At 47.0% G+C, this 26,859-nt stretch overlaps 3 protein-coding genes across 4 annotated transcripts in view; 1 reads left to right on the top strand and 2 right to left on the bottom strand.

Moving 5' to 3' along the window:
* Positions 1-83: 83 nt before the first annotated feature.
* On the bottom strand, positions 84-9,355 carry RNF34 (ring finger protein 34). 2 transcript variants are annotated; one of them, XM_072983467.2, is made up of 6 exons: positions 9,257-9,355; positions 2,645-2,863; positions 1,672-2,064; positions 1,407-1,466; positions 765-966; positions 84-421 (listed from the first exon to the last, which is right to left on the bottom strand). In XM_072983467.2, exons 2-6 carry the CDS (start codon positions 2,846-2,848, stop codon positions 234-236), a joined length of 1,047 nt encoding a protein of 348 aa, XP_072839568.2. In that variant the 5' UTR covers positions 2,849-2,863; positions 9,257-9,355; the 3' UTR covers positions 84-233. The 2 variants fall into 2 exon arrangements, with proteins under 2 accessions (XP_072839568.2, XP_072839567.2); XM_072983466.2 differs by lacking the exon at positions 9,257-9,355 and adding an exon at positions 6,968-7,107.
* Positions 9,356-10,021: 666 nt separating this feature from the next.
* On the top strand, positions 10,022-24,294 carry ANAPC5 (anaphase promoting complex subunit 5). Its single transcript, XM_072983494.2, has 17 exons — positions 10,022-10,336; positions 11,446-11,525; positions 12,474-12,583; positions 13,478-13,676; positions 14,336-14,402; positions 15,914-16,015; positions 17,262-17,452; positions 17,996-18,077; positions 19,066-19,155; positions 20,122-20,303; positions 20,434-20,569; positions 20,738-20,812; positions 20,990-21,111; positions 22,072-22,179; positions 22,344-22,491; positions 22,817-22,979; positions 23,503-24,294. Exons 1-17 carry the CDS (start codon positions 10,133-10,135, stop codon positions 23,715-23,717), a joined length of 2,274 nt encoding a protein of 757 aa, XP_072839595.2. The 5' UTR covers positions 10,022-10,132; the 3' UTR covers positions 23,718-24,294.
* A 759-nt stretch (positions 24,295-25,053) lies between these two features.
* The window catches only part of GPN3 (GPN-loop GTPase 3), a 184,093-nt gene continuing 182,287 nt past the window's right edge, over positions 25,054-26,859 (bottom strand). Inside the window, exon 8 of the mRNA XM_078381776.1 lies at positions 25,054-25,189. Coding sequence (XP_078237902.1) covers positions 25,083-25,189 — 107 coding nt within the window. The 3' untranslated portion in view covers positions 25,054-25,082. The remainder of the gene's footprint in view (positions 25,190-26,859) is intronic.

Raw genomic sequence — 26,859 nt, 5'->3', positions numbered from 1 at the left:
AATCCGTAGCATTGGAAAAGGTGCTACAACTATGACTCACCCGGTTTCTGGTTATTGGCCATGCGGCTCTTCCCTTTAACAGGGCATGGGACTGCCAAAGCAGAAGCAGACCAGCCGAGCGCCTACACTTCTGTTCAGGATGCTATGAGTTACTGGAACGAAGGTCTGTGCCATGAAGCCTCCGCGCACGACTGCCACGGCCTCCGCGCCTACCTGGCCCCGGCCGCTCCTGCTCACGACTTGAACACGTGCACGGCTCGCACGACGTACTGGCGGCAGATGGGGCATTCGTTCATGCGCTTGCCGCACTTGGTGCAAGTGACCATGTGACCGCACTCCAACAGCACGCAATCGATCACGGCGTCCATGCAGATCCGGCAGAGGTTGTCGTCCTCGTCGTTCAGCGGAGGCTTCCCCGGTTCTGCCAAGGAGCGAGAGAGCCGCAGTTAGAGCGAGACGTCTGCCTGGGCAAAAGCGGACTCTGCTCATGACCCAATGCACAAAAGGGTTAAGACAAGCTCTTTGGCACCTTCTCAATGGAGGGGGCGGGAATTACACTGTCCCACTTCAAAGCCTCCGGGCACTAGACGTGGACTTCTTGCACGGCATTCTTACAGGTTAGTATCAAGGAAGCAGCAGCTAGAGAAGTCCCTCAGGCTGGGGTCGGATGGGACGAGAATGACGTACAAGGCTTCCCAACTCTCTTTCCCCGACCCTCCCTCCTACAAAGCCACCAGGAAGCAACAGACAACTGGGGCACTTACGCGTTTTGTGATTCACTTCGTGCTCCCTGTAAAGCCGGCTCACTTTCTCCACCAGCTCCCATTTTTCACAGCACCCAGAGTAGTTCACAAAGTTGCGGGCCAGGATTTCCTTCAGCTGGCGAACGCTGAGCCCTTCAATATCATCCAGGCTTGAAATATCCGACAGCGAGGCCCTTGTCCGTTTTCTGGACTGCCCAGGGCTCTGAAATGCAGAAACTGTCAAACTTTGACTGGCAAAAGTGAAGGAAACTTGGGGGGGGGGGGGAAGGTTCTCACACTCTCCATTCAGACATCCCAAGGAAGCCCTTCTCCAGCTTCCATCTGCTTGCTGTATCAGAAGTCCGTCAAAGCAAGCTGTGTCAGGGCGCCAGCTCTGTGCATGTCTATCTAAATAAGCCCATCACTATCCAACAAGCTGAAACACTCCAGAAGTTGACAACAGGTCAGCATCTAGTGACTCTCACACCCCACTGCTGACACCTGACTACAATTTGATAGTCAGATTGTGCCTTGTTCTAAAGCGCAGTTTCGCAAGCCTGAAATTGCTCCAGAGCAGGAAGATGAGAGAACGGACTTCTGAACCACTACTGCTTCAAGTGAGAATGTAGTCTGGTCTGGATTTCACAGGTGATCCTCTCTTACCTGCTCTTCTGGGTTTTCCTCCTCTTCACCAAGGTCTGCCAAGAGTCTCTCACTTTGGCCCTGCATGCATGTACCACAGTGTGAGTGTCACTCCCCCCATTTCCTTCCCCATCATCTCCCCCACTACCAGCTGGAGAGGAGAACCACTTGGATGTGTCCTCTTATTTCTGCTGCAACTGAGCCACAGTTTCAGAGTTCCCATCACCGCCCGAACTACAGAAAGGCAAACGGCCATCGCCCGCTGTCCATGACCATATATATATACCTGTAACGGAGTCTCATTTCCTGTGCTCTCGTTCCTATGTGCGAGTTCTCCCTGAGAGGACGATACAGATCCCGAAAGAGAAACGGGGTACGTGGAAAAGCTAGACGTCTGTGACCGTGTAGAATACAGGCTGCTTGTCTCCGTTTCTGTTTCTGAAGCCAAGCCGTGGTGACACAGTATCAGATCCACCAAGTCTTCTTTCTCTCGACAGGTATCCGTTGGGATGTCCCTGAGAACCAGATACTGGCGCAAATCTTTGACTTTCAAGCGCATCAGCTGTGGGCGCTGGTAGGCGGTGTCCTTTAGCAACTGGCAGGTGGTGCACCTTCGGAGGTTCTCTTGCAAGACGGAGCACACGGAGCAAAAATCTTTCTTGCACTCGCAGCACACGTGCTAAGGATGCACAACAGGAAGAGCCGGGAGCCCAAAGGACACACACAATCGTCACAAGTACAGCCAACAATCAGACTCTCCCCTCACTTCTGGGCAATCCTAAGATTATCGGGACCACAGCAGAAGGATGCTGCGTTCGTTCCGAGCCGTCAAGTCGGAATCGACTTGTAGCTGCCCTGACAGGGATTTCAAGGAAAGTGAGCTATTTAAGAAGTGGCTCCACTCCCCCGGTGAGTTTTCATGGCCAAGTGAGGATTTGAACCCTGTTCTCCAGAGTCCCAGTCCGTCTGTCGCTCTATCCACTACACCACACTGGGAATCCCAGTGCTAGGGACCTAAAAGCCCTCTGCTATTCAGATCTCTGGGCTCCTGGGCATGAGGCTCCTTCCTTTCCCATCATGCCCCCTGATCATGATCTGGCATCCTTCACATAGATGCATGCAGGCAATCAGGCATCCAGTGGAAAAGGGCAGTAAGAAAGATTTCATCCTCCACTATGAATCGAAAAAGGAACCTTTCTTTAGTACACTGAATTTAAAAAAATTTACACACTAAATATCTGAAAACGCTCTTGGCTCACCTTTTTTCTGAACACTGAAAACGAGAGGCCACACGATTTACAGACGAGGGTAGCTCCTCCTGTTGCTGAAGAGGTATACACAGAGAAGTCTGTATTTGGTGCAAATCTAAATGGGTTTGCCCCACTGCCAAATCCGGGCTGTTGGCCACGAACTGCTCCAGTCCCCATGACTTCATTCAGCAACCCACAGCAGGACGCCCACATGGATGTCGCTCCCGCCTGAAAGAAGCAGATAACAAGGCAAGGTAGTCCGTTAATTCAAGCTCTCATGTTTAGGAGCCGTGTGTCCAGGCCATAAGGAATGTCCTCTTCTCTCTCCACACTGTACTTGTGGGGGCATCAACAGCATGAGAGCAATCCCAGGCCACATAACAGGAAGGGAAGACCCAGTATCCTTGCAACCTAAATGACATGCCAAAGCACCTGCATTTGCACGCACACACACACACCCATAACTCAACAACTGAACATTAACCGCATGGGGGAAGCTTATTTCAAAAGGACCGAGCTCGACAGAAAGCATTCTGGAATACATGCTTTGTTCATTTATTGTAATAATCATTCTGGGAGCCCTGTGCAGAGCGAGTTTCCAGAATGTCAGCAACCGAACAATGGCCATAATGACTAGGTAACGGAGAGAACCTTTTTCAGTAACACTGTACTACCGGTTGAGTTAAACTAGTAGGGTAACACCGAGAGGGCAATGCTATTCAGAATCAAAACTATATTTGCCTTTCTTTCTTTAAAAGCGAGCACGCATTGCCCTCACACTCCCACCATCATTTACACCAGCTGCAGAAATCCATCCCTATCCTGTCTGCCTAAGGCAGACATCCTGCACTCTAGACATATGTGCAAGAGAGCAGCAGATTTTGGCTGTTTCTCTTTACATCCAGAGCTGCCTCCCGGTCGCTGGCACTTCCACCCCTACCATCCAGCCCCAAAGCCTCATTTCTCATCAAACCTGGCTGCCCCTAAGGAAGGACTTCCCAAAAGGCGCTCCTGCCTGTTAACATACTCTCCCTTTAGCCAAACCTTTCCTCTTCTGTTTGAGCAGGCCTATGTCTGAGAAATTCAGGGACCTTGTTGGTGGTGCTTCCAGCAAGGTTTCCGATCTGTTGAGGTCCATTCCTAAGTCCTTCAGATACCCCACTTTATGTGAAAATTTAAAGCAAATATCTTGGAATGTTGTTCCTCTCCAAGTGGAGAGTTCTCCAAAATGCATGCCAACTGAAGGACAAAGATTTATCAGAGCAGAACAGGTATCCATGAATCTAGGAAATGCTTTTAAGTGCCTTGTTAACAGTAATCAACAATTTCAGCTTTATATATATCTGCTGGGAACATTCTTTACTGAATGTATTTGTTCTCTTAAATAAATTCAGTAAAGAATGTTTCCAGCAAGCTCAAGAAGTCTCAGCATGATCGCTTCCTCCTTCAGGCTCTGCCCGTCAGGAGGAGGACAGAAGGAAATAAATACCACCAACAACCCACGGAAAGCTCCTTCCACTTTCTGCTGTTTTCAAAACTTTTTTTAAAAAGTGAAAGCACAAGGCTGATTAAGAAACCTCGAAGGGGGATGCAAGCATCACGTTGGAAGGCACAGGAACTTTTGAAACAGGATGCCTTCGACAGGGGAACCAAATAGAGTCCCCCCAAGATGGGATTCAGATGACTCACTCGCCTCCTCACGCACAGGACTCTGTGTTCTCCTGTTCTCTGGCAACACTGGTGTAAAACGGAAAGAAAGTGGGTGGCATCATGTTAATCAGGCAAGGCTTTTGGACCACCAACCATCAAAACTTGCTTCCTTGACTCTACGCGCAAAACATCAGGGTGCTTTCCTCTCGTACCCAGAGGAAAGGATTCACCTATGCCGAGGATCAACAAGTGGCCTTGGATGATCACTCCAATCCAGCTGCTGGCACAATTACCAGCAAATTGCATATGGTACCCTTTAAATATTAAAAAAAGAGAAGTGTACAAGAGCATGAGTGTTGCTGGACCTCCTTTCCCACTACGACGTGACCTCCAGAGGTCTTTCTGCTCTGTTATGTAATCAGACTCTTGTTCTGTCTTTGAAACTTGTATTCATTTCCTTTCAAAACACTCTTCACACACCACCCTTCCCTATTTTCTGTGAATCACTTTTCCTCCTGCAACTAATCTCACCCACATAAGAAAAGCCATTCCTGACCTTCTCCTCCAAACTTTCTTCTCACCTTATATTCTCACCTTCAGTCTAACCGTTTTATTTTAACTCTCTTATTAATCCTTTGCCCTGGAGAACAATGCACTTTCTTCAAAGGTATTTATTTTTGTGAACCACACTTGTAAAAACCATAACAAAACAACAGTCCATAAAATGGTTTACAAAAAAAGAAATCTAAAATAAATCCAATTACAATAACGTAACTTAGAGGTCCCATTAAGTACTCTGCTGTGAACTGCAGCAATACGCAAGGGAGGTAACCTGCAACCGCATAGCAAAACACGAAGGCAAGGAATTCCCTGAGGATCACATTCCACAGGTATGGAACAACCACAGTAAAAGCCTTGCTCCTCAACAGATATGTTTCAAGAACCTTGGACCAGCAAACAGAACATTCCACGTGAGCGGAAATACTTATCCTGGAAAGTGAAGGGGCAGTAGAGAGCTGGTAGTCTAAAAACAAGGCCTTTTCTTAACTAGTCAACTAAGCCTCTTATGAGATACAGTAACGCCATCCCATGACTCTTTACTCAGATGTAAGGCCTGCAGGTTTCCGAGAGATTAAGTCCCATGTCAATGTGCGCAGGGGGGCAGCTCCAGCTTTAATCAGAAGAGCAGGCCTTGTGAAGGTGCAACTTAGTTTCCCTTGGAACACAAAATAAGAATACATTGTATTTACACAAGTCCTTTTGTGTATACAGAAGTTGTATTCTTGCTACATGTATCATCCTGCCACTGGCTACTTTTTAAAAATATCTTTTCCTGGTGCCTTTCCCCCCCGCTCCTTTATTAACATCTATTATTTACAAACAAGTATTAGACTGCATTGTTATTTCCCAACAGAGATTTTACATACAGTTTTTAAAAAGCCAGGAAATTAATAATTATACTTCTAAGCATATAATTTCCTTTAGCAGACAGGCTTTGGGGCTGCCAGCCTATTTTTATTAACTACATTTAAGGCTCAGTAAATGACTCTTCTCCTCTCATCTTCCTGCTTGCCTGTCACAACAACCCATTGAGGTAGGCCAGGCTGAAAAGAGTGACTGTCCCAAGGTCAAACAGTGACTGTCTAGATCTCAAACCCCGACCCCAAGCCACCGTCCAACACTTAACCACTACACCATGCTGTCCTGTGCCCACCCTCTCCACCAGAGCAGGCTCCAGTGACCTTGGCTGGACTTATTATTTCAGGCTGCTGTTTCCTTACTCATTTTGTTAATTTCTAGCCTGCCCTTCTCCCTGCAGAGGGAATCCACGTGATCACAGGCTGCCTGAACAGGGGAGAAAAACAAACTATAAATGAAATAAATAACAGGCAACTCTATTCCCCTCGCCCCCCCAATAAAGGGATTCAACCCTGGGCATCCCCACCTGACAGTAAGCCAAAGAAAGGGGATTTCCTTCTGAATACTGACACCCATAGAGGATCAAAATGTCAGTTGTTTACTCCTGAGTAGGCAAGTGCCCTATAAAAAGGGCCCTTCCCAACTTCTGTTATGAGAAGTGCCCCAAAGTCACTTTGTGGGACCACTGATCATGGGAGAAAAGGAACGTGCCTTGGACAGACAACAATGCCCAGAACCCCCCCCCAGCCTGGACTACAACACCCAGAATCCCCCAAGCTGGCTGGAGAATTCTGGATGGTGTAGCCCAGGCTGGGGTGGGGATTCTGGGTGCTGTAATCCAGGCTGGGGGAATTCTGATCCCCCCCCAAAAAAAAACTGGCTGGGGGATAATGCTGGGCGTTGTAGTCCAGGCTGGGGGATTCTGGGCGTCGTGGTCATCGCCAGGGCACGTCCCCACCCCACCCCCACCCGACCAGCTCTGAGAAACCCCTCGCCCAGACTCGGAACTTGTCTGTCCCCCCTCAAGCCCTTCCCCGTTTCCACCGGGGAGGGAAGGGTGTCACTGACGTCCGTTACTCCGAGGGAACGAGTTACCGTTACTTCAGTAATTGCCCCCACTCAGTTCCCCCTCACAATCCGGAGTCCCTGCGTTGAAGTCAAGGCTTCCTCCTCCCCCCCAAAAAAATAATAATATTAACTGCCCCCCTCCCTCCTCCGAGTCTCACTCCCGCCCCGCCCCCGAAGCCTCGCCACTAAGCTCACCTTCATGGCCGCTCCCGTCCCTCCTTCCTTCGCCTCAGGCGAGACAGCGCGGGCCGAGGGACCAGCAATGGCGGGGGGCACCCACCGCCCCAACGGTCACTCACCCGCCCCTCCAATGCGCAGGCGCGCGGGCGCGCGGGCCGAGGCACAGGCGGGAGGGGCGCGCGCGAGCCGGATTAGGAGGCGGGAGGGGCCGCCCCGGAGGAGCAGCAGGAGCTCTCCGACCAACGCGACCCCCTCCCGTCCCTAGGCTTCCGCGGGCGCCCAATGAGAGCGCCGGCTTCCTCCGCACCTCGGCCAATCAGAGGGAAGGGAAGAGCAGGAGAATCCATTCTCTCCCAAAAGGCGGGGGAGAGAAAAGGCAAGGAGAGAGAGAGAGAGAGAGAGAGAGAGAGAGAGAGAGAAAAGAGGGTTTTCCGAGGGGACCCAGGAAGAGTTCATTCGGCCAGAAACTGTAGGGGGGAAAGGAAGGAAAAGCTGGTGATGTCATAGGCTTTGCAGCTGATGCGGTCCTGGTGGGACTTCGTTTTATCTGTTACAGTATTACTATTGTAATCAAAAGATCAGAAAATATTAAACACAATCAAAGAACATAAAAAACATAAAAACATTGACTGGTGTATTATTATTATTATTATTATTATTATTATTATTTTATTTTATTTTATTTTATTTTATTTTATTTTATTTTATTTTATTTTATTTTATTACAATAATACAGAAGAATAATAAAATTATAGCAGAAAGCTGGATACTATATATCAATTCTGAACTTTTTCTGGCTAATACCTTGCACAAGGTATGAGTTCTGTGTTCCCTCTATTTAAGTAAATATGTATATGTACAGAACATTGAAACACCCATATAATAAATAGCCATTCCAAATGATAATGCTTTTTAGCATGCACGGCCTTGATAATTTATAAATGTTATGTACTCTGCATATATGCCAAAAGCATCCAGACCGAAGTGTGATGTACTCTGCATATATGCCAAAAGCATCCAGACCGAAGTGTGATGAAGCCTCCTGCAGGTGTAAACATACTGGCATATCTTGAAAAAGATATCTTGAACATTTCATTCCACCACCACCCATAAAGGCGATGGGATTAGAAGGCACAAGAAGTATCAGAAACTAGATATACATAGGTGGAAGATATAAAACAGCCATTTGCAGTACATTACATTGAGAGATGATGAGCGGCTCAAGGTCACCCAGTAAACTTTACAGAGAAATTGAAATCTTAATTTGGCAACATATGACCTTGAAGGCACCATCCAGGTCTTCTTTGGGGAGTTAAGCCTGAAGCCATGGGAAGCCACTGCTTCCAGTCAGAGTTGACAGTGCTGGGTTATAGGGGCCATACGTCCAGCTCAGGAAATGACCGTTTCCAGTGTTTCTATGCCATTCAGATTTTTTTACCCACATGCACACCTTTGAAGAGCGAGAACACCACTCCCATCAGAAAAATGCTTCTGAAAACTATCCCCTTTTCAAAAACTGCTTCCCAAACACAGCTTGAGGAGCCACCATTTGAAAAACAGTAGTCCACCCCCTTGTGTAATTGGTCTACCAATTTGCTGCCTTGCAACCTTTCAGCAGCCTCACCGCGTCACGATCGGGCAGCGTTCATCTGTCACTTGCGAAGGGCACCTTTGTTGCACAACAGAAGGAATGATATACAGATGCCTCTACAAAAGGCTCCTCCACCCGAAGATTTCTTCTGTCCTTGTTCCTCATCTGCATTTGCAAGAACTAACAAGATTATTATGTCACACTGCCTAGCTGGAGAGGTAAACCTCTCTTGTGTTGCTATTTTTATGCCAGCAAATCTTCTTAAAATTACACCAGGTCTATTCACAGGCTTGTCAGAGACAAGAAATGCAAAGCAGAGTGCAAGTTTAAAACATATCATGAAGCACTTTTAAAAAAAACTAACACCCTGTTAATTTCAGAACCAATATAACATACAAACGCTATGTGTATGTGTAAAATATTTCCAGAACGGGAGAAGACTGGATTCCATTGACACCATTCAAAAAGGGGCAGCACAATAGATGAAGTGCTTTGAAAGCTAAACCTCCAGGAAAGGACCTTCTTTCCGGAAACTCTTATTCCCAGTATGTACAGCACTTCAGATTTGATTTTTCAAACATGTTTACCTCGTTCTAAATAATCAACAGTAAAAGATCACAGACCTCAAATAAATAGTTTCATTATACCTAATAAATAGGTAGAATTGCAAGTGATGATGACATGGAAAGAATCACTACAGAAGCTACACGTACCTCCCGTTTCGTATTCACACCAGCCCTGCATAGGTCGGCTCTGTGAACAAGAGAACAAACTTGTGTGCCTTAGAGGTTGCATAGAAGGCGGCATTCCAACAGGTGCAGCATGTATGGCAAGTTACACCTGCTGAAAGTGTTTTCCTGTAACTAGGGAGGGCTACATAATTATTAAAGGGCTAATAATGATTAAAGGTGCAGATACTGCCTTTTATTTTATGGGACCTCTCTGCCTGGATGAAAGCACAGGCTGAATTAGTGACTGCACAAGGTCACCAATGACCTTGGTAGATGAGTCTGAGACACACACACACCCCATATCCACCCCATTTCCACCAATTTCATCTCGACAATAGCTCAAGATGTAGCTACCAAGAGGTTCTTTTTACAAAGAAAGGCAGGATAAAAAATATTTCAAAAATATTTCAAATATTTCAAATACATTAATAAATAAAATAAATTAAAAAGCAATTTTTGCACATGATCGAAAGAAGGAGGTGCGCCTTTTGGCCCACCGGATGCGCCTGGACTGCAACTCCCATGATGCCTTGCAGAGTGGAAACTGAAGCCGAAAGCTCTCTCCACCTGACCTAGATCATAAACAGACCGACGCACAACTTCCCGGCCCAGCAAACACCGCGGAACCTTTGACGGCGTAGTAGCTGTTTCCGCTCGGACCCAATAGCCCGCCTCACATAAACACTCCCCGCGTTCGGATTGGCTCGGAGCGGAAACCCGCCTGCCTCCGTGAGCTTCTGCCATTGGTTGGCTTGAGACTGAGGCGTGGTCGCCCGGGTGACGGCCGCGGTTGCCAGGTGCCGGTCCGCCGCCTGTCCGTGTCCCCCATCGGGAGAGGGAAAGCGGGCGGGAGCGGCCATGGCCAGCGTCCACGAAAGCCTGTATTTCAACCCCATGATGACCAACGGGGTGGTCCACGCGAACGTGTTCGGGATCAAGGACTGGGTCACCCCCTACAAGATGGCGGTGCTGGTGCTGATTGGAGAACTGGGCCGGGCTGGGCCGCACCTCAGCCTACTCGAGAGGAGGCGCCTCAACCGCCTGCTGCTGCCTTTGCTGCAGGTCGGGAAGTGTGTGTGTGTGTGGGGGGGGGCTGGAGCTTTGGGGAGGGGTGGCTTTAGGGGTGGCGGGGGCCCTTCGCCCCGAAGGCTTGTGGAGGAAGAGGAGGAGAAGAAGAAGGCTCCCCAATTTTGTTCTTTCCTTTTCTGTAAAAAAAAGGGGATTTCTGCAGATGTCGTTGGTTGTGCAAATAACACTACTAGACCAAAGGGCTATTTCTGCACAATGGTCAAAGACGCAATAATTTGATGAATAAGAAATAATAATCGGTATGTCCTCTCCTGCATTGGGCCGCCTCATTGTATTGCAAAAAGTAGTTATAACAACAATAATGGCAAATAACAGCAACGGCAAATAATGCAATGAAAATGGACATGGACTTGTGAGGTTTCCAAGTGTTGAAGCGCATGTGTTTAGGTAATTGCAGACTCCCCCCCCCTTCCTATGGGGAACGAAGCTGGAGAAAATGTGTTGTTTGTGATAGCCCAAGTGAGGTCACTCTAGAGATAATGTCTGAAATTGAGATACAGCACAACATTGCTGATTTGCAAACTGTTTGACATCTTATTATTGAAGTCTCAATAAAATAGAAACACAGTTCAAAACTGCATAGATGCAAACCTCTCCTGGTAGGGTTACTAAGGGTCTTGAGTTTTGCAGTTATTGTTTGTAAAGGATTCTATGCATTAACAGCCTTGTCATGAATAGAATGTAGTTTGTAGAGCTTTTACACAAAGGCTATTTCCATATGGAGAGAAACTGCATTTGTTTGTTGCATTTGTATCTTTGCATTAAGAGTAATCAGATAATCCATTAATGACTCAAAACAGCAAGAGGGCCATGAAGGCTGGTTGGAAGACAATATCCCAGATCAATTGTACCTCAGTTTTCCTCTGTAAATGAGCCCTTTAGATTCATTTTAAAAACACTACTCAATTTAATTCTTTTCCACAACACCCAGTATGGGAATTCCTGGCAACCTGTAAGGGGGAGGCAGACAATAAGGGCTTTGTGTGTGAAGTAATGATTTTCTGTTATAGTAAAGATGGTGTGGCTGATGCAGCCTGTTCCGATATATGTTCCAACTGTGTTTCTATCTGTGTTTTATCTAGGGCCCTGATATGACTCTGTCACGACTGATTAAAGCTATTGAAGAATCCTGTCCTCAGGTAGCAAGTTCCGTTCAAATACGGTAAGCTCATCTGTTCTTTCTGTCTACATCAACGAGAGCACAGCAGTGCTTCACCATAGGTGTCTGTCCTGTTTTAAACCTAAAGTTTTCAGTGGGGTTAAATGAACTTTGCAGGATGTGGCCAAGGATAGAATTGATTTACTAAATGTTATGTTTAGCTCTTTTAAAATCAGAAGGAAATAGTTGAGCAACTTGAAATGCACTTATGTGACTGCTTCATCTTTTCTTGCCATGGTGTTTTGAGTCCCTGTCAACCTAATATGCAGCATTATGAGCCTCGTAAGCATGCTTAAGCCTCATTGGCTGAGCTTGGAAAAATTGCTTGTTTGGATTACAGTTCCCAGAATCCAATGTTAATTGCTTTCATTCATTCCCACGCTGCTTTTCCTAAAGAGTAATTTTGGGAGGGTGCTACTGAAAATTTGCTGATCTCTCTCCCTCGTGTGTTGCAATATCAATTCAGCTTTCAAAATAATGTCCCTCCCTCCCACAAACAAAAGGGAGCCTCGTGTCATGGTGGTTGAGCTGCAGTCTTGCAGTGAAGACTCTGCTCATGAGTTCAGTGCCGGTGGGCTCAGGTAGCTGACTCGAGGCTGATTCAGCCTTCCATCCTTCCAAGGTTGGAAAACTGAGTGCCCACCTTGCTTGAGGAGGAGGGGGGGCAATGTGTGGCTTGCTTAATTAAAAATTGAAACCGCCCACATAGTGTTTTAAGCCTAATGGGACATTATATAAGTAGCTCACTTTTGCTTTTTGGGCCATGGTTTAGTAGGAGATGGTTTGCTTTGTGTAAAGATCCTGGATTCAGTCGTTGGCAAGTCTCTTGAAAAATAAACTGGAGAGAGCTGATACCCAGGAAAGCTGCTGTCCAAGTAGACAACACGGGCTTAGAGAGGAACGCAATCCGCTCCGGATTCATGCAGCTTCCCTTGTTGGCTTGATTTCTAGGATAAAGCTGATGGCAGGAGGGGAACTCAAGGATATGGAACAGTTCTTTGATGATCTTTCAGAGGCATTCAGCGGAACAGAACCCGAAGTGCACAAAACAAGCGTTGTAGGTACTGTGCCATTTCTTAATGTTAAAACTTGAGAGAGAGGCTTCTTATCCTTGGATGAGATTTCAAGCACGGCAGCATAGATCCTGTGATGCTCCTTCTTCTTCCTGAACACATGCTGTGCACTGGCAATATGTCTCACGTCCTGGGTTATCTCAAATCAGCCAGATGGTAGAATACCAATTATGCTCCCTGCGCACCAGCTGTCAGTGCAGACTAAGGCTCTTTCATACATTACAAAGAATCTTATAGGCCTCTTACTGTAATATGTCTGTCAGTGTTTTCTACCAATGGTTTGCCAGATGTTTCCCAGTACATGCCCATTGCAGATCAACTCAATGGGCATAATTTGCAGAGTAAGAGTGCTCATGGCTGGAGGCCTTGGTGCCCACAAAGTTCCTTTCCCTATAACCTGTACTGAGAAAGCCACAGATGGTCTTCCAAACCATCTGCCCCCTCCTTCTCTCCCCCCCCAAAACAATAAGAAACTAAAAGGTGTAGAGAACTGAAACAGTCTTTAAAAGGATACTGGGAGTTTCAGGGGGGGGTTCCCAGTTGGTATAGTGGTTAGAGTGACGGACTAGGGCCCTGAAGACCAGGGTTCAAATCCCACTTGGCTAGGGAAACTCACTGGGGGAGTGGAACTGGTCAAACCACTCCTCAAATATCTCATTTATTAGGGTCATCTATAGGTCGGTTCTGACTTGATGGCACCTCACTACATAATGGGAGTTTCGGAGTGGTGCTGTTAATTTTCCTGGCATTACCGGGGGGGTGGTGGTCAAAAAGCCCTGAGGCTACAGTGCTTTCCGTTCCCCCATCAGACAAAATATTGGCCTCCTTCAACCTGGTCTAGTTGCCCGCCTAGAGATAAGCCTCTCCCCACTCACTCTGCAGGCTTGTTTCTGCGCCACATGATCCTCGCCTACAACAAGCTGTCCTTCAGCCAAGTGTATAAGCTTTACACAGCCCTCCAGCAGTATTCTCAGAACAAGGAACAGAAGAGTGTGGGAGGAGAGGAGAGCGCGATGGAGCTGACTCACTGCGATGAAGTGGAAGGGAAAATGGAAAAGGAGGAGCTTGATGGCCCTCTCAGGTAAGCCTCTTTTGGGGGTGCATTGCGTGCAAACCTCTTCCTTTTCTCTCATTTGGTAAGGAAATCTTTACTATTCTGTCCAAAAGCTAGCTCAGCATAAGCCCTTCTCCGTCCCTTCCTTTGATTGGGAAATTTAGAATAATAATGGATTCACCCATGAGTCCTGGGCAGAAACGAGCTTTGATCACTTATGCATTTATTTCTTCGAATTGCTGTCCTGCTCTTCTTCCCCAAATGAGACCTGCAGCCATTTCCTGGTTTACCATTCCATCCCCAGGTATGCGGAGTGTGTCGAAAACGATTTCAGTCTCTTATGTAGCGCGCAGTGGGGAATTCTTGCACTGTTTAGATTTGCTTGCAAAAACCTGGAAGATCCCTAACAGTAATTCTATTAGGGCGGATAGAGATGTTACACAATGATGTGCAGGCTTTCGGATTCACCAACACTGTTCAGCCTGACAAAGGGTTATGGAGAAATCCAAAGCTTGCACATAATTTGGTAAGAATCAGGCTGGCCCTAATAAGGTTGTTGCTTACCTAATTATGGAGTCTGTAACTCCATTGTTGCTTATGGGCCAACACAGCTCTCATATGTTTCTCATGCACATTGTGGAATTCTGGAGAAATGACCTAGTGGGTCTTTTTTGTTATTTTTTGAGGGAAGAGGAAATATCCTGCAATGGACCCCTTTCGCAGAAGCAAGCAGAATACTTCCTGTCCCAACAGGTGAGTGAATCGAAAATATTAAACGTATCCGTCAAGAAGTCTTGAAGCTGGATGCCTGCCCACCCTTGCTTTCAGTAGCCCATAATAATCCTCCCTCCAGGAAACCTCTGGGTGTTCTGCAATAAAATAGGGCACAGAGTCCCCCAGTTGTTCCTCAGTTCAGCTGGAATAAAAGTTCTGTCCATTTTTTAAATTTTATTATAGATTTATTAATATCCATAGTATAATAATGCAAGTTAGAATTATAGTACAATACTATCACATTACTTACATGTTTTTTTCAGTCGATTGTCTTTCTTTATGCATCCACTAGTTCATATTTTAACATACTTAATTAATTCTTTTTAAAATATTATATGCCAGCAATCCAAATTACTTCCCATATCACATTCTCCTTTTCTTGAGCTAATTTCATATGTTAATAATGATCGCCAGGTTTTCATAAATTTATCCTGTTTTATTTGCCCTCTATATATTTTAATTTGATTGGTCAGCTTTTCCATCAGGACCATTTGCCAGATTCCGTTCTCAGATTTATTTTTTTTTTTGTATTGCAAGATCTTGAGCATTTCTCCAGTGTTGTGCAATTTCAACTCTTACTGCACCAATAAGGTGTGCAATTAGGTCTTTATTGAATATTTTTTTCATTTCCACCCTTAAATAGTGAAAATGATAATAAAGCTTCATTTTTAATCATATTTTGATTCAACCATGTTTCTATCCATTTAATTATTTCCCGCCAATAGGCTTCCACTTTGGGGCAAGAGATCCATCTGTGTTCTAGTGTGCCTTTACTTCCATAGTTACCTGACAGGGGAGATACCATGATCACGAGTTCTGTCCATTTTTGGCTTGTAGTTTTTGCTCATTTCCTCATCTGTGGTTGCGAAGTGGGGAACAGGGCCCTGAATTTCTGAAACTTGCGTGCTCCTCCCCTAGGCGTGCAAAATGGGGGGGGGCTTCCACGACTGGCCGGCCACTATATCAAGAAAGCCTCTTTTCCAGTTTTTACTTGACCAAGTTTGCTAGTAAGAAAGAATGAATGAGAGAAGACCCCCCATTAGAAGACCTTAAAAGTACAGTTTTGCAGAAGAGCAAAGGAAAATGAGAGGTATCCTGGCTCCAAGCCATCAGGGTTTTGATCCTGGCCTTTGGGATGGGATTGAGTTCTGGATACTAGAAAGAAACATGTATCTGAAATGCATTCATCCTGAAAATGTCTTAAGCCATCTTTTCATCCCTTTTAATCAAATTAACAAGCGCTTTTCTCCTTCCCTCCCACTCTCTCTCTTTCTCCCTTTGGAACAGATGATCACAAAGCTTTCGCTAAATCTCTCCATGGCAATTTGTAAATACCCTGCTGGTTGTCTTTTCTTCCCAAGGCATTAGAGTTCCGTGGCTGTGGTGATAATAAAATTAAGTGTGTGTTTTTGTTTTTTAAATCCTGTCGAATTCACACTTTCCTGTGCTTGCTCAAAGGACAGATTTTTCCCCCTCCCATTTAATTCCAGGCCTCTTTATTGAAAAATGACGAGACAAAAGCGCTCTCTCCAGCATCTTTACAAAAGGAATTGAACAATTTATTAAAGTTTAATCCTGATTTTGCTGAAGCGGTAAGTTCGGTTTTATTTTATTTCCTCAGCATCTTCCTTCCCCCCCCCCCCAAAAAAAAATCTGTCTGGTATAAACTCTCATGCCAAGTGATGATGATGATGTGGCAGTGCCAGCTGTATTTATCTTTGAATGGCAGGACAAGCAGCAACCGCAGCACTGGTGGATCATTTTAAAAGAAGACCCTTTGGGCCTCTTTAACCTTGATTGATCCCAGGGCCCTGTGTCACTCCTCTGCCGTTGGCCGAGCTACCCTTTTGTCACAGAGTCCATCAGGCAAACCTGCTCTCTTTGACCGGCACGTTCTGATTTTACAGAGACGTTGGCCAGACAGCATGGTATATTTATATATTTCCTCTTTTAAAAGGCAGCTTATGTCAGACAATATTTAAGTCAAAAAACAGGGAGCATACACCTATTAAAAAGGATTTAAAAAAACACAGAATCAACACAAAAAGCATTACGACACAACCATCCCTTTAAAAACCACACACAGGCAGCCAGTCAGTAAAGGAAAGCTTGCCTGAAGAGAAAGGTCTTCACCTGCTTGCGGAAAGACAGCAGAGATGAGGCCAGTGTGGCTTCCTGTGGCAGGGAGTTCCAAAGTCTGGGAGCGGTGACCGAGAAGGACCCTCTGTTTGTGTAGAAAACATAGGGGCCCGAGAGTAAAGGAGGAGGAGGATCTGGGAAAGTAACGGGAGATCGGTGCCTGATGTTAGAAAAGCGGGGTTGAAATAAGCAGTGGCCCTAGAACAAAGATTTGAAAGGTATTTGGGGGGGGGGATATAGCTCTCCTGCCATATCTTAATTTCTTATACTTTCACCACCTAGGATCTAGAATATATTTTTTTTAAATTTGTAAACCGCCCAGAGTATACCTTTGGTCTAGATGGGGTGGGATAGAATTAAAATAAAAATAAATCTCAAAAGGATTTTTTTTCCAATTTTGGGCCATTGAAATGTGGAAAAGAAAGGAAAAGAAGGTTTCTGTGATGTGGAAGAAGACTCTGAAAGGAAGAAGGGATAACGAGGAGAGATGCGAGGGAGCAGAGAAATGCATGAGGTTGGGAATAATAGAGGCGAGAGAAGCTTAAAGGGCCTTGCTTTGAAATTATCTATGGGAACTGTGGCCACTGCCTGTTCTGCCACTCAAACATACACCCCAATGTCACCCATGAAACCAGCATGCTGGTGTTGTTGGGGACGTAACCTGCATTCACAGACGTTTTCCTGTGCCGTGTTTTCCAGCATTATTTAAGCTACTTGAACAGCCTTCGAGTCCAAGATGTTTTCAGCTCAACCCACAGCCTCCTTCACTACTTCGACCGCCTGATTCTCACTGGGGCGGAGAGCAAAAGCAATGGCGACGAAGGTTATGGGCGGAGCCTGAGATACGCGGCTCTTAATCTGGCCGCTCTGCACTGCCGCTTTGGCCACTAGTGAGTCTGCTGTTTGGTGCTGGGGTTGTTTTTACGGATGGAGGCAGCTTCAGCTTTATCCATTGGGAACGGTCAAATATTAGCTCCCAGCCAGCCAACAGAAGAAGTTGCGTTAATTTGAGCTTCTAGATGGAAAGGCTACATTTAGTTGGGGGAGGAGGGGAATGAAATTGGAAATGGGGTTCAGAAAAAAAATTAAGCGGGGGATGAATAGCACACATGGAATCGCCATCCGGCGTGGTAGAAGCAACCTCATATTTTCTACCCGAAAGTGCCTCTCTGCCTTAACACAAAGACCTAGCCAACCTAGAGGCTGCTTGGAGTGCTTAATTGGAGAAAAAGAAGGAGGAAAAAAAAGGGGTTGAACATTTTAAAGTGTTTCTCTTTTCTGAACCACTAAAGCACACCTGATGAGGAAGCCCAGACATTCTCTGGTGCCTGGATTTATTTATTTTTTTAAATCCCTGTCCATACCATTGTGTCCTGGGCTATTCCTGTGTTAAAAGAGATTCTTGATGGTCCTTGTGCTTCCTTTGCTTACAGCCAGCAGGCTGAGCTGGCCCTGCAAGAAGCCATTCGGATTGCCCAGGAGTCTAATGACCATGTCTGCCTGCAGCACTGCTTGGTAAGCTGGGGGGGTGGGGAGAGGACGCCCCCTCTTTCTGGTTGGGGTACTTTGGCCACAGAGAGGCTGGAGAGACGAGAACCCGGCGGACTTTCGGGACAGGGCGAGCAAGAGAGCTTGGCCGGTTTTGCTAAAAGGTTTAACTCTGTGACTCGTTGTTTCCTGCCAGTCTGCCTCCTCCATGTTGACCCAGCTTCTCTTGGGGACAGAGATAAAACACTGGATGCCTTAGGTTTCCTCCTTTGTCTTTTCTTTCCGTCTGAAAAAGTGAAAAACATGCTTTTTTTCTTAATCTGTATTGGACACGAGCCAGGGAAGCCTGCCAGGCAAGGCTTGGTGTGTCGACATACAGCTGGGCTTTATCTCATGTCAAGGCATATACCTGCCTTTTCCAGCCCGTCCCTTGCTTGAATGCGTGGAATTGAAACTTCCATCATCCCCAGGCAATGTACCCAATTGGCATGTTTGTTTAGGATGATGGGTGTTGTAACCCGACACTTCAGAGAGGGCTGAAGCAAATCAGACTGCGGCCCAGTTATTCTCAGGACTGAAAGGTGAACTCCCAAATCCTTTCTGGCAGGTGCTCCAGAGTTTATAAGGCTACGATTGTTATTTGTTTGAGAAAGCTGAGTAAACTGTCTCGTTAGCATTGTCTTTGACCCAGATTGTTGGGGGGGGGGGAAGCCCCTAACCGGCAGGAAGAAGAGAGCCTACCTTAATTGTCTAATAAAAGTTTTACGTTACACAGTTAGCATCAACTGTGGTCGGAGCTGTAACCGTACGCTCCGGGAAGCCATTGATTTTTATGGTCCTCTTGCATCCGTTCCTAACATGAGGTTGCGTTTGCTTTGTGCCGTTCCTGAAATGCACGGCGCTAGACTCTACGAATGAGGGTATTATCTTGCTTTCCCTTGGCAGCTCTGCAGATCTCACAGCAATTTTTGTCTGTTGGTTGATTGGCTTTCTCTTTTAACTCCTCTTTTGCCAGAGCTGGCTGTACATCTTGGAGCAGAAAAGATCCGATAGCTGTGTGCTTCTGGAACACTCGGTGAAGAAGGCGGTGTACTTCGGATTGCCGGTATATCTTTCCCTCCTTCTTTTATCTGTGTATTTAAAACAAATTTATACATCTCTGCGGTTAAACACTTCCAGGGTTGTTTTACCATAGTCGGTGAAACCTAACAGAAACATGATTGAAAACAGCAAAGTTCTGCTCTGAAAAGAGGCGCAGCAGAAATCAGATGATACATCAAACATTAAAAGCCTCGGGAAATGGAATTAGGTTTTCCTGACATGGAAAATAGGCTGGCCAGAATCCTAGCTCTGATTTGTCCTTGCATAATGGATAATGCAGGGGATAAGTTATCGGCCAAGGACCCAGAGGTTGGGAGTTTGATTCCCACTCTGTGTTTTCCTGGGAGAAGGGCCATCCTGTATGGTCCTGGGGGAACCGGCACAGCCCCACGGAGCCCCACCTGGAAGAAGGGAACGGAAAACCGCTTCTGAGTACTCTCAGCCTGGAAAACCCTGAAAAGAGTCACCAGAAATCAGGACTAAATGGACAGTACATTATCAATATTAAGGGACAGTGTACACGTGTGGGGCGCAGTTCCCCATTAATATCTCTAACAACCCCATAGTGTTTACAGCTCTCTCTGGGCAGTTTACAGTTTAATTGTTCAGGTTACACGTTGTCCCCACTCCACCCCAGTGAGCTGGGTATTCACTTTACCCAGCAGAGAAGGTTGATTCGACCTCGATCTGGCTACCTGAGCCCCATCGGGATCAAACGCAGGCCATGAGCACAATCTTCTTTTGACCCATAAACCCTCCCGTTCAAACTGATTCATTTTTAATTTAGATAATGTAACAGGACGGGCGACGAAAGCCATCGGTGTCTCACCTCCACTGTAATGTCTTTATTTGTGTGGAAACGGCCTTTACAAAGGAGGATGGATAAAAGTCCTTGTGCCTCGTTCTACCTTTAAAATAACGATGGTGATGCTTCCTCTCTTTTCCGCCTTCTCTCCTGCTTCCTGCCTAGTACTTGGCTTCGCTGGGCATCCAGTCCTTGGTTCAGCAAAGAGCTTTTGCCGGAAAGACTGCCAACAAGCTAATGGATGCCTTGAAGGACTCAGACCTCTTGCACTGGAAGCACAGCTTGTCGGAGCTGATTGACATCAGCCTGGCTCAAAAGACGGCGATCTGGAGACTCTACGGCCGCAGGTAAGGCCCGGCACAAACTGGGCCGGGTAGGCATCGACGGGGCGATCCATCAGATCCACCCGGGAGGCCTGCAGAACTCAAAGTTTTAACGGATGGGCCTTTTATATGGCCCCTTGTGATTGTTCCATAGCACCATGGCTCTCCAGCAGGCCCAGATGCTGCTCAGCATGAACACCTTGGAGGCCGTGAATGTCGGCGTTCAGCAGAACAACACGGAATCTTTTGCGGTGGTGCTGTGCCACCTGGCTGAATTGCACGCAGAGCAGGTGGGTGGCCCTTCGACATGCCTGCCTTTTATGGTACCAAAGTACCCTGTGACAGGCTTATACCCATCACGTTTGCATAAAACGGCATTGGCTGCCTGGCTCATTTATCCTCAAGGACAAGAGTGTTGACCCTTCCCTCTGCTCTTTCCCCTGTCTTTTACGTTCCAGGGTTATTTTACAGCTGCCTCTGAAATCCTGCGGCACCTTAAGGAGAGATTCCCTCCCAACAGTCAGCATGCCCAGGTGAGGTCTCAAGACAGCCCCATCTCCTGTAGCCAAGGCTGTGTCTTGCTCTCTCTTTTCTCTGTGGATGGGATGTTCCTAGGTCCCGGGCATGGGTTGGATCTTTGAGGCGAACATCCCCAACGAACAGGTGGTCCTAGTTCTCCCTCCACCCAGTTTTGAAATGTTTCTGTCTAGCTGTGGATGCTGTTTGATCAGAAGATCCAGTTTGACCGAGCCATGAACGACGGCAGGTACCATCTTGCTGACTCGCTGGTAGCTGGGATTACAGCCCTAAACAGCACGGAAGGGGTTTACAGGTAAGAGATCGCAATGTGCCTCTTTTGACATTTGCAAGAAAGGGATTAGCCTTGAAATAGGATTGAAAGGCCTTAAAGCATTATGCTTTTTGTTTTATTTGAGCTATTCCCCCAAGGATTATTTACACTCTTCAGAGTGAAATATCAATATGCAAATAACCAGTTCATCTTATTTTATTCTTAGTCTGTCTTTCCTCCCACTAATGGGACCCAAGGTGGTTCACAAATGAGAGCCGTAGTTCAAATCAGGAACTTTTTCCAAGACGTGGAAGCAAGACATTAGGAAGCCACTGGGCCCCACATTTTATTTCTTTACCCCCTCGCCTTGTGCTTCTCCAGCGCCTCAGGCAGAGACTCTAAAAGGATCTGTTTGCACCCTGTAATCCTTTTGAACAGACAGTGCCACAATCTGAGTTGGGGATCTTTCTTTTTTCGGCCTCCCTGGCATGCTGTGCCTGCTAAATTATACCGTTCAGTGCCCGGGGAAACGGAATTCTGCCTGTGTTAATGGTGTGAATGCTCGGATTAGAGCAGGATTTTTTTTTTTCCGTGAGCATGTCGAGGAAAAGCGGGCTGTCCGGGGTCCTTGACCCTGGCAGGAGACCAGTAGCACTGCAAAATGCAGCTCAGTGGTAAGGAAGTACAGCCGCCCACGCGGGAGAGTTGCCCCTGCTGTGAATGTTGCATCAGTCTCTGCACTCATTTCCTGAGTGGTCGGCTCCTTCGGTTACGCACTTGGAAATCTGGAGGGCTGCTTTTAGCGGGTGGCCATTGCAAAGCCCTTTTGCGCCCTACGTCCTGGAAGAGCAGGAATTAAATTTGAGGGCAGAATTAAAGGACATCAGGCATGGTCTTCACACTGATTTCCCCGTGAGAAAGACCCTATGAGTTGCTTGGGATAGCTTGGCGTGTGCCGGTAGGCCTGTCACGTTATAACATTATCTCTGATTTGTCTTTCAGAAAAGCCCTCTTGCTCAAAGCACAGAATCAAATGTCTGCGGCACACAGCCTGCTCCAGAAACTCTTGATCCACTGCCAGAAAATTAAGAACACGGAGATGGCGATTAAGTAAGACCCAGGCTACCTGATAATGACGCTTCTCAGATGGGGGGTGGGGTTAGTGGGGCATGGCTCTAGGGCCTGCCGGAAGGATTTCCCTTCCATTGATTGCAGCAAAGCCTCCCGTTCTCTTTTGACGAGCTTTCCCTCGTTGCTTCCCCTCCTGCGACTAGCGTTCTCCTCTCCATGGCCGAGCTCTACTGGCACTCGCTGTGCCACACCCTCGCTCTCCCGGTCCTGCTCCAGGCCCTGGCTCTGGCCAAAGAATACCGCCTCCAGTATTTGGCCTCTGAAACCATTCTCAACTTGGCTTTCTCCCAGGTAATTTCGGAACTGTTTTTGCACAGATGTGGTTCCCTTCCTTGGGTGTTCTCAGATGCTCAAGGAAGACTACAACTCCCAGACGCCTTTGCTGCTTGCTGTGCTGCCCAGGATTTCTGGGAGTTAGGGTTCAAGAACCTTTGGGGGCCCAAGGCTGTGGACTGCTGTCCCATGGCAAAATAAAACCACCCCGGGCCACATCCAGACTGCTTGGTAGCAGCTGTGCCACCAGAAGAACTGGATTGTGTTCACTCTTCCGACGACAATCTCAAAGCCGCGTTTATCTTTTGGGCCCCTCCTCCTCCTCTCCCCCTTCCCTTTCCAGCTGATCCTGGGGATTCCTGAGCAGGCGCTGAGCATCCTGCACATGGCGATCGAGCCCATCCTGGCTCACGGAGCCATCCTGGACAAAGGGGCCGCCATGTTCTTGGTGGCCAAATGCCAAGTTGCCTCTGCCGCCCCCTGTGCTCCCCAGAAGAAGGCCGAAGGTAAGAGGCTTCAAGCGCGTAGATTCCTCTAGAGACGGGATCCGTCTGCTGACAGGAGGATTCTGGAGGCTGTAGTCCAAAACAAGTAACTTTCCCAGCCTCTGGATTTTGCGCCACACCGTTGTGTACCTTTTCATAGAATCACCAAGCTGGAAGGGGCCTCAAAGGCCATCAAGCCCAACCCCGTGTTCTGTGCCAGAATCCCAATCAAAGTAGATCTGACAGAGGGTGGTCCTGTTTTCTCTTGAAGGCCTCCAACATTGGGGCACTCACCACCTCCTAAGGTCATTAGTTCCATCATTGTACTGCTCTAACAGTCGAGAAGTTTTTCCTGACCTTCAGCCTAAATCTGGTTTCCTGTCCCTTAAGTCCATAATGACGTCTCCTGCATTCTGGGAGGATTGAGAACAGATCCTGCCCCTCCTCTGTAGGATAACCTTTCAAGGGTTTGAAAAGTGCCATTTTGAAGAAGGGAGGAGAATCTGTTCTTAAAACGTTGGGTGTTTTGTTTTTCTCTCCGCAGCTCTGGAGTCGGCGATCCTGAACCTCAATGAAGCCAAAACCTATTTTGCCAAGGTGGATTGTAAAGAGCAGCTGCGGGATGTCCTTTACCTGCAAGCCAGGGTCTTCCACAGCCTGGGCAAGACTCAAGAGAGAAACCACTGTGCCATGCTGTTCCGCCAGCTGCACCAGGAACTTCCTGCTCGGGGGGTCCCCTTGATCAATGCTTTTAAATAAGGCATGCCTGCAGGAGGGGCAGGATACGCAGAGCAACCCCTCCCCCTGCAAAGACCTTCCTTTGCCGTGCCATGTTTATTTGGTTCGTGGAAACCTTACCCTTTGCAGTTAAGCACCAGTAAACTGGTGTGTGTGTTTTACCCGCTATGCAGGGACAAAATATCTCATTGTCACGGAGAAAGTTGAAAGTTTCTACCTTCCTCTCATAATTTGTCTGGCTACAGTTGTGATTTGTCTTTGGTTTGTTCTGGGTCTCTCTCTCTCTTTCTTTTTCTCTTTATCTCTTTTCCCGGGAAGTGACTCATTTGCAAACAGACTCTTCCCAAGCGGAAGTCGGTTTTGAACCCCAAAAGATCCATCGTGCGGCGAGAGGATGAGCCTCTTTTTTGCAAATGTGGACGTTTGTCTTGTAAATGACCCCTTGCGTTTCACCTGCTAGGCAGGTGCTTAACTCCTCTGAAGCGGAGACCATCAGCGTGTCAGGGGTAGCTTGGCATTGTATTTGAAACCATGCACAGAGATGACTCGCCCCCTTGCCTTGTCAATAAATAATACTGTATGATGCCCTGTATAGAAATGGTGAACTCGTCCCTGAAGGATGGGCTGTTACGAGGCCAAGAAAGCACTTACCTCTTACACAAGAGGAGGAGGTATGGCTGCCTGGTGCCCGAAAGTCTGCAGAAGGGTTGAGGAGGGGGAAAAGGCTGGTGAGACAGAGAATCTTTGGGATGCAGAAGTCACAGGATGCTGCTTGTTGTTTGAGGGGAGAGGGAAGCAAACATGTGGAATTGCCATCTTGAACCTGAGCCCTTTCCGCAGCAACATTTTATTGCAGGGATGGGTCTGGTCTTTCTGTTTTTGAGAGACACCGAAAGGGAATGTGTGTGTGTGTGTCTTCATGCATAGACCAGCTCCCATCCCTGTCATGGCCATATCTTTAACTTTCTCTACAGGAGAGGGAGGATAGTGCCCGGTGGATAGTGTTGTTTTGGGAATTGCATCACCTCCGCGTCTTGTCCGCTACCTGTAAGATGAGGATAACGGCATTCTGCTTTGTGAGCTTTCTGAAGATGACGAATACACTAAACACCTTGAATGATTGCCTGGGTTTTTTTAATGCCAGCCCTTTGTGCTGGAGAAGGAATCACAGCTTCTTCCGTCTCCTCTGCTTCTTCCCCTAACCTTGCGATTTCCTAGATTTCAGGGAAAGAAGAGAAAGGAGATGACCACCAATAGGATAATCTCATCCTGAACCCTTCTGTTGTTTGGGACTAGCCCGATCAATTTGAAATCATCATTTCCTACAGAGTTTGGGAAGCTCTCTTATTGAAATGACTGCGGCCAGAGTGGCCCGTTGGGCACTTATCAGTGGAGGATTCTGGGAGCTGTAGTTCCAGAAGCGACTCCTCCAAGCTCCGGCGCAGCGGTCATTCCCAACGACAGGTGTGGTTCAGAAAGTTCGGCCTCCGTTTGTTTCCTGTACTTTCGGGCGTTTTTACTTCTGTTCCGTCCACCCAGTGGGCTCCTTGAATCCGTTCCTGACCAACGCAGCCGCCCTTAATTCTCATCCTGTTTTCCGTTCCTGCCCCTGCCGTGCCAACCCGACTGTGTGCCCAGCCTCGTTTTCTGTTGACATAGTAATGCAGTTTTTGGCAGGGAGCGCCGTGTATTCAAAAGGAAAAGTACACCTGCGTTCCAAAGTCCGTGAAGAGATGGAGTGGTTCCCCCCCCCTCAAGGGGCTGGGTTTTCCAAGCAGCCACTTAGAAAGCCAACAGGGATGATTCTTATTTTATTTTGGGTTGGTTTTTTTTTTCTTCTTGCATTATGGAAACCTCTCTCTTAACAGGAAAGTCATTTGGATGAGATCCGGGAACTGATGACCCGACTCAGATCAGCTTTTATTGCATGCAAAAGTAATGTAAGTCCGTCTTGAGCGGTTCCGGTTGCTGAAATGCAATCGTGCAGTTTTAAGGAGGTTACCGGCTTTCCCCCTCGGTTTCACTGGTTAAAAGAGTGTATGGCCTGTAATATGATGCAACGTCCATACCGTAACTGCTGGATTGCTCCGTGATTCAGGTCTGTGGCTTTGGAGCCAGTGGTTGGGAGTTTGATTCCCCCACTGTGCTTCCTCGAAAGGGCTTGGACTCGATGATATTCGTAGGACTCCCTTTGAATTTTTGCAATGACTTCTAAAAGTAGTTGCCAACATCTGAAGTTTTGGGAAGGCAAAGCAGAAAATAATTGTTTGCTCCACTTACCCTTTCGCCAGGACACACAGAGCCTTTTCGATGCCACTTGTGATGGCGGGCTACAACGTTAAGCATATTTACTGGAAAGCAAGTCCCAGCTAGGAGATGGTGTGGGGTGTTACACTTGAGGTGACATGCACAGGAGTTCCTCTTGAGCTGCACGGTTGAGTTTGATCTTTGCCAATGAAGGGGATGGTTTGCTGAGATTCACCCTTTCCTAGATGCTACCCCTTGGCGAGTGGGGGGGGGGGGCAACGGCCTTTCCATGGGGTTGCTGGTGGCACGTCTCCTTCGCCTGCCTTTCCCATCCTTTTTTTCAGCCATCGACTGCCTTCCTGTCTTTTTGGCAGCCGTGGGCAAAAGGGTTTGCAAAAAGAACACTGTGTTTTATCATTGTTTCTTTATATAGTGCTGCCTGTCTATCTGTGTGTGAGGGAGAGAAAGAGGGACAGAGAGTGATATATATATATATGATGCTTTTTAAAAAAAAAACAATCTCTGCCCCAAGCCACAGAGAATAATAGGATGTGGACCAACCAGGAGCTATTCGAATTACTTTTGCTTGGGTTATGTTCTGATTAGATTCTGGAAAATTCACTTTTATAGCCTAACATGCCCAGATTTCCCCAACCCGCCTGGTGGTTCCGAGTGCAAATCCAAAACCATACATCCGGTCCTCTCCAAGCTGCACCCACACCCATTAACGATTTTCTCCTGGAGTTGGCTTTTGGACTGAAACTTAAAAATGTCCTTATGATGAGATTAGAGGTAAGCTTCTCCTAGTGATAAAACGGACGAATACTGTATACCATACTGGCACTACCCGTGTTGCAGTGTAAGCCAGTCCTTATTACGAGATGTTTATTATTTATATTAATACCCTACCTCCTGC

This window comes from Pogona vitticeps, chromosome 14, assembly GCF_051106095.1.
Source record: "Pogona vitticeps strain Pit_001003342236 chromosome 14, PviZW2.1, whole genome shotgun sequence".
Lineage (NCBI taxonomy): Eukaryota > Metazoa > Chordata > Lepidosauria > Squamata > Agamidae > Pogona > Pogona vitticeps.
This window is presented reverse-complemented; position numbering and strand designations above follow the sequence as displayed.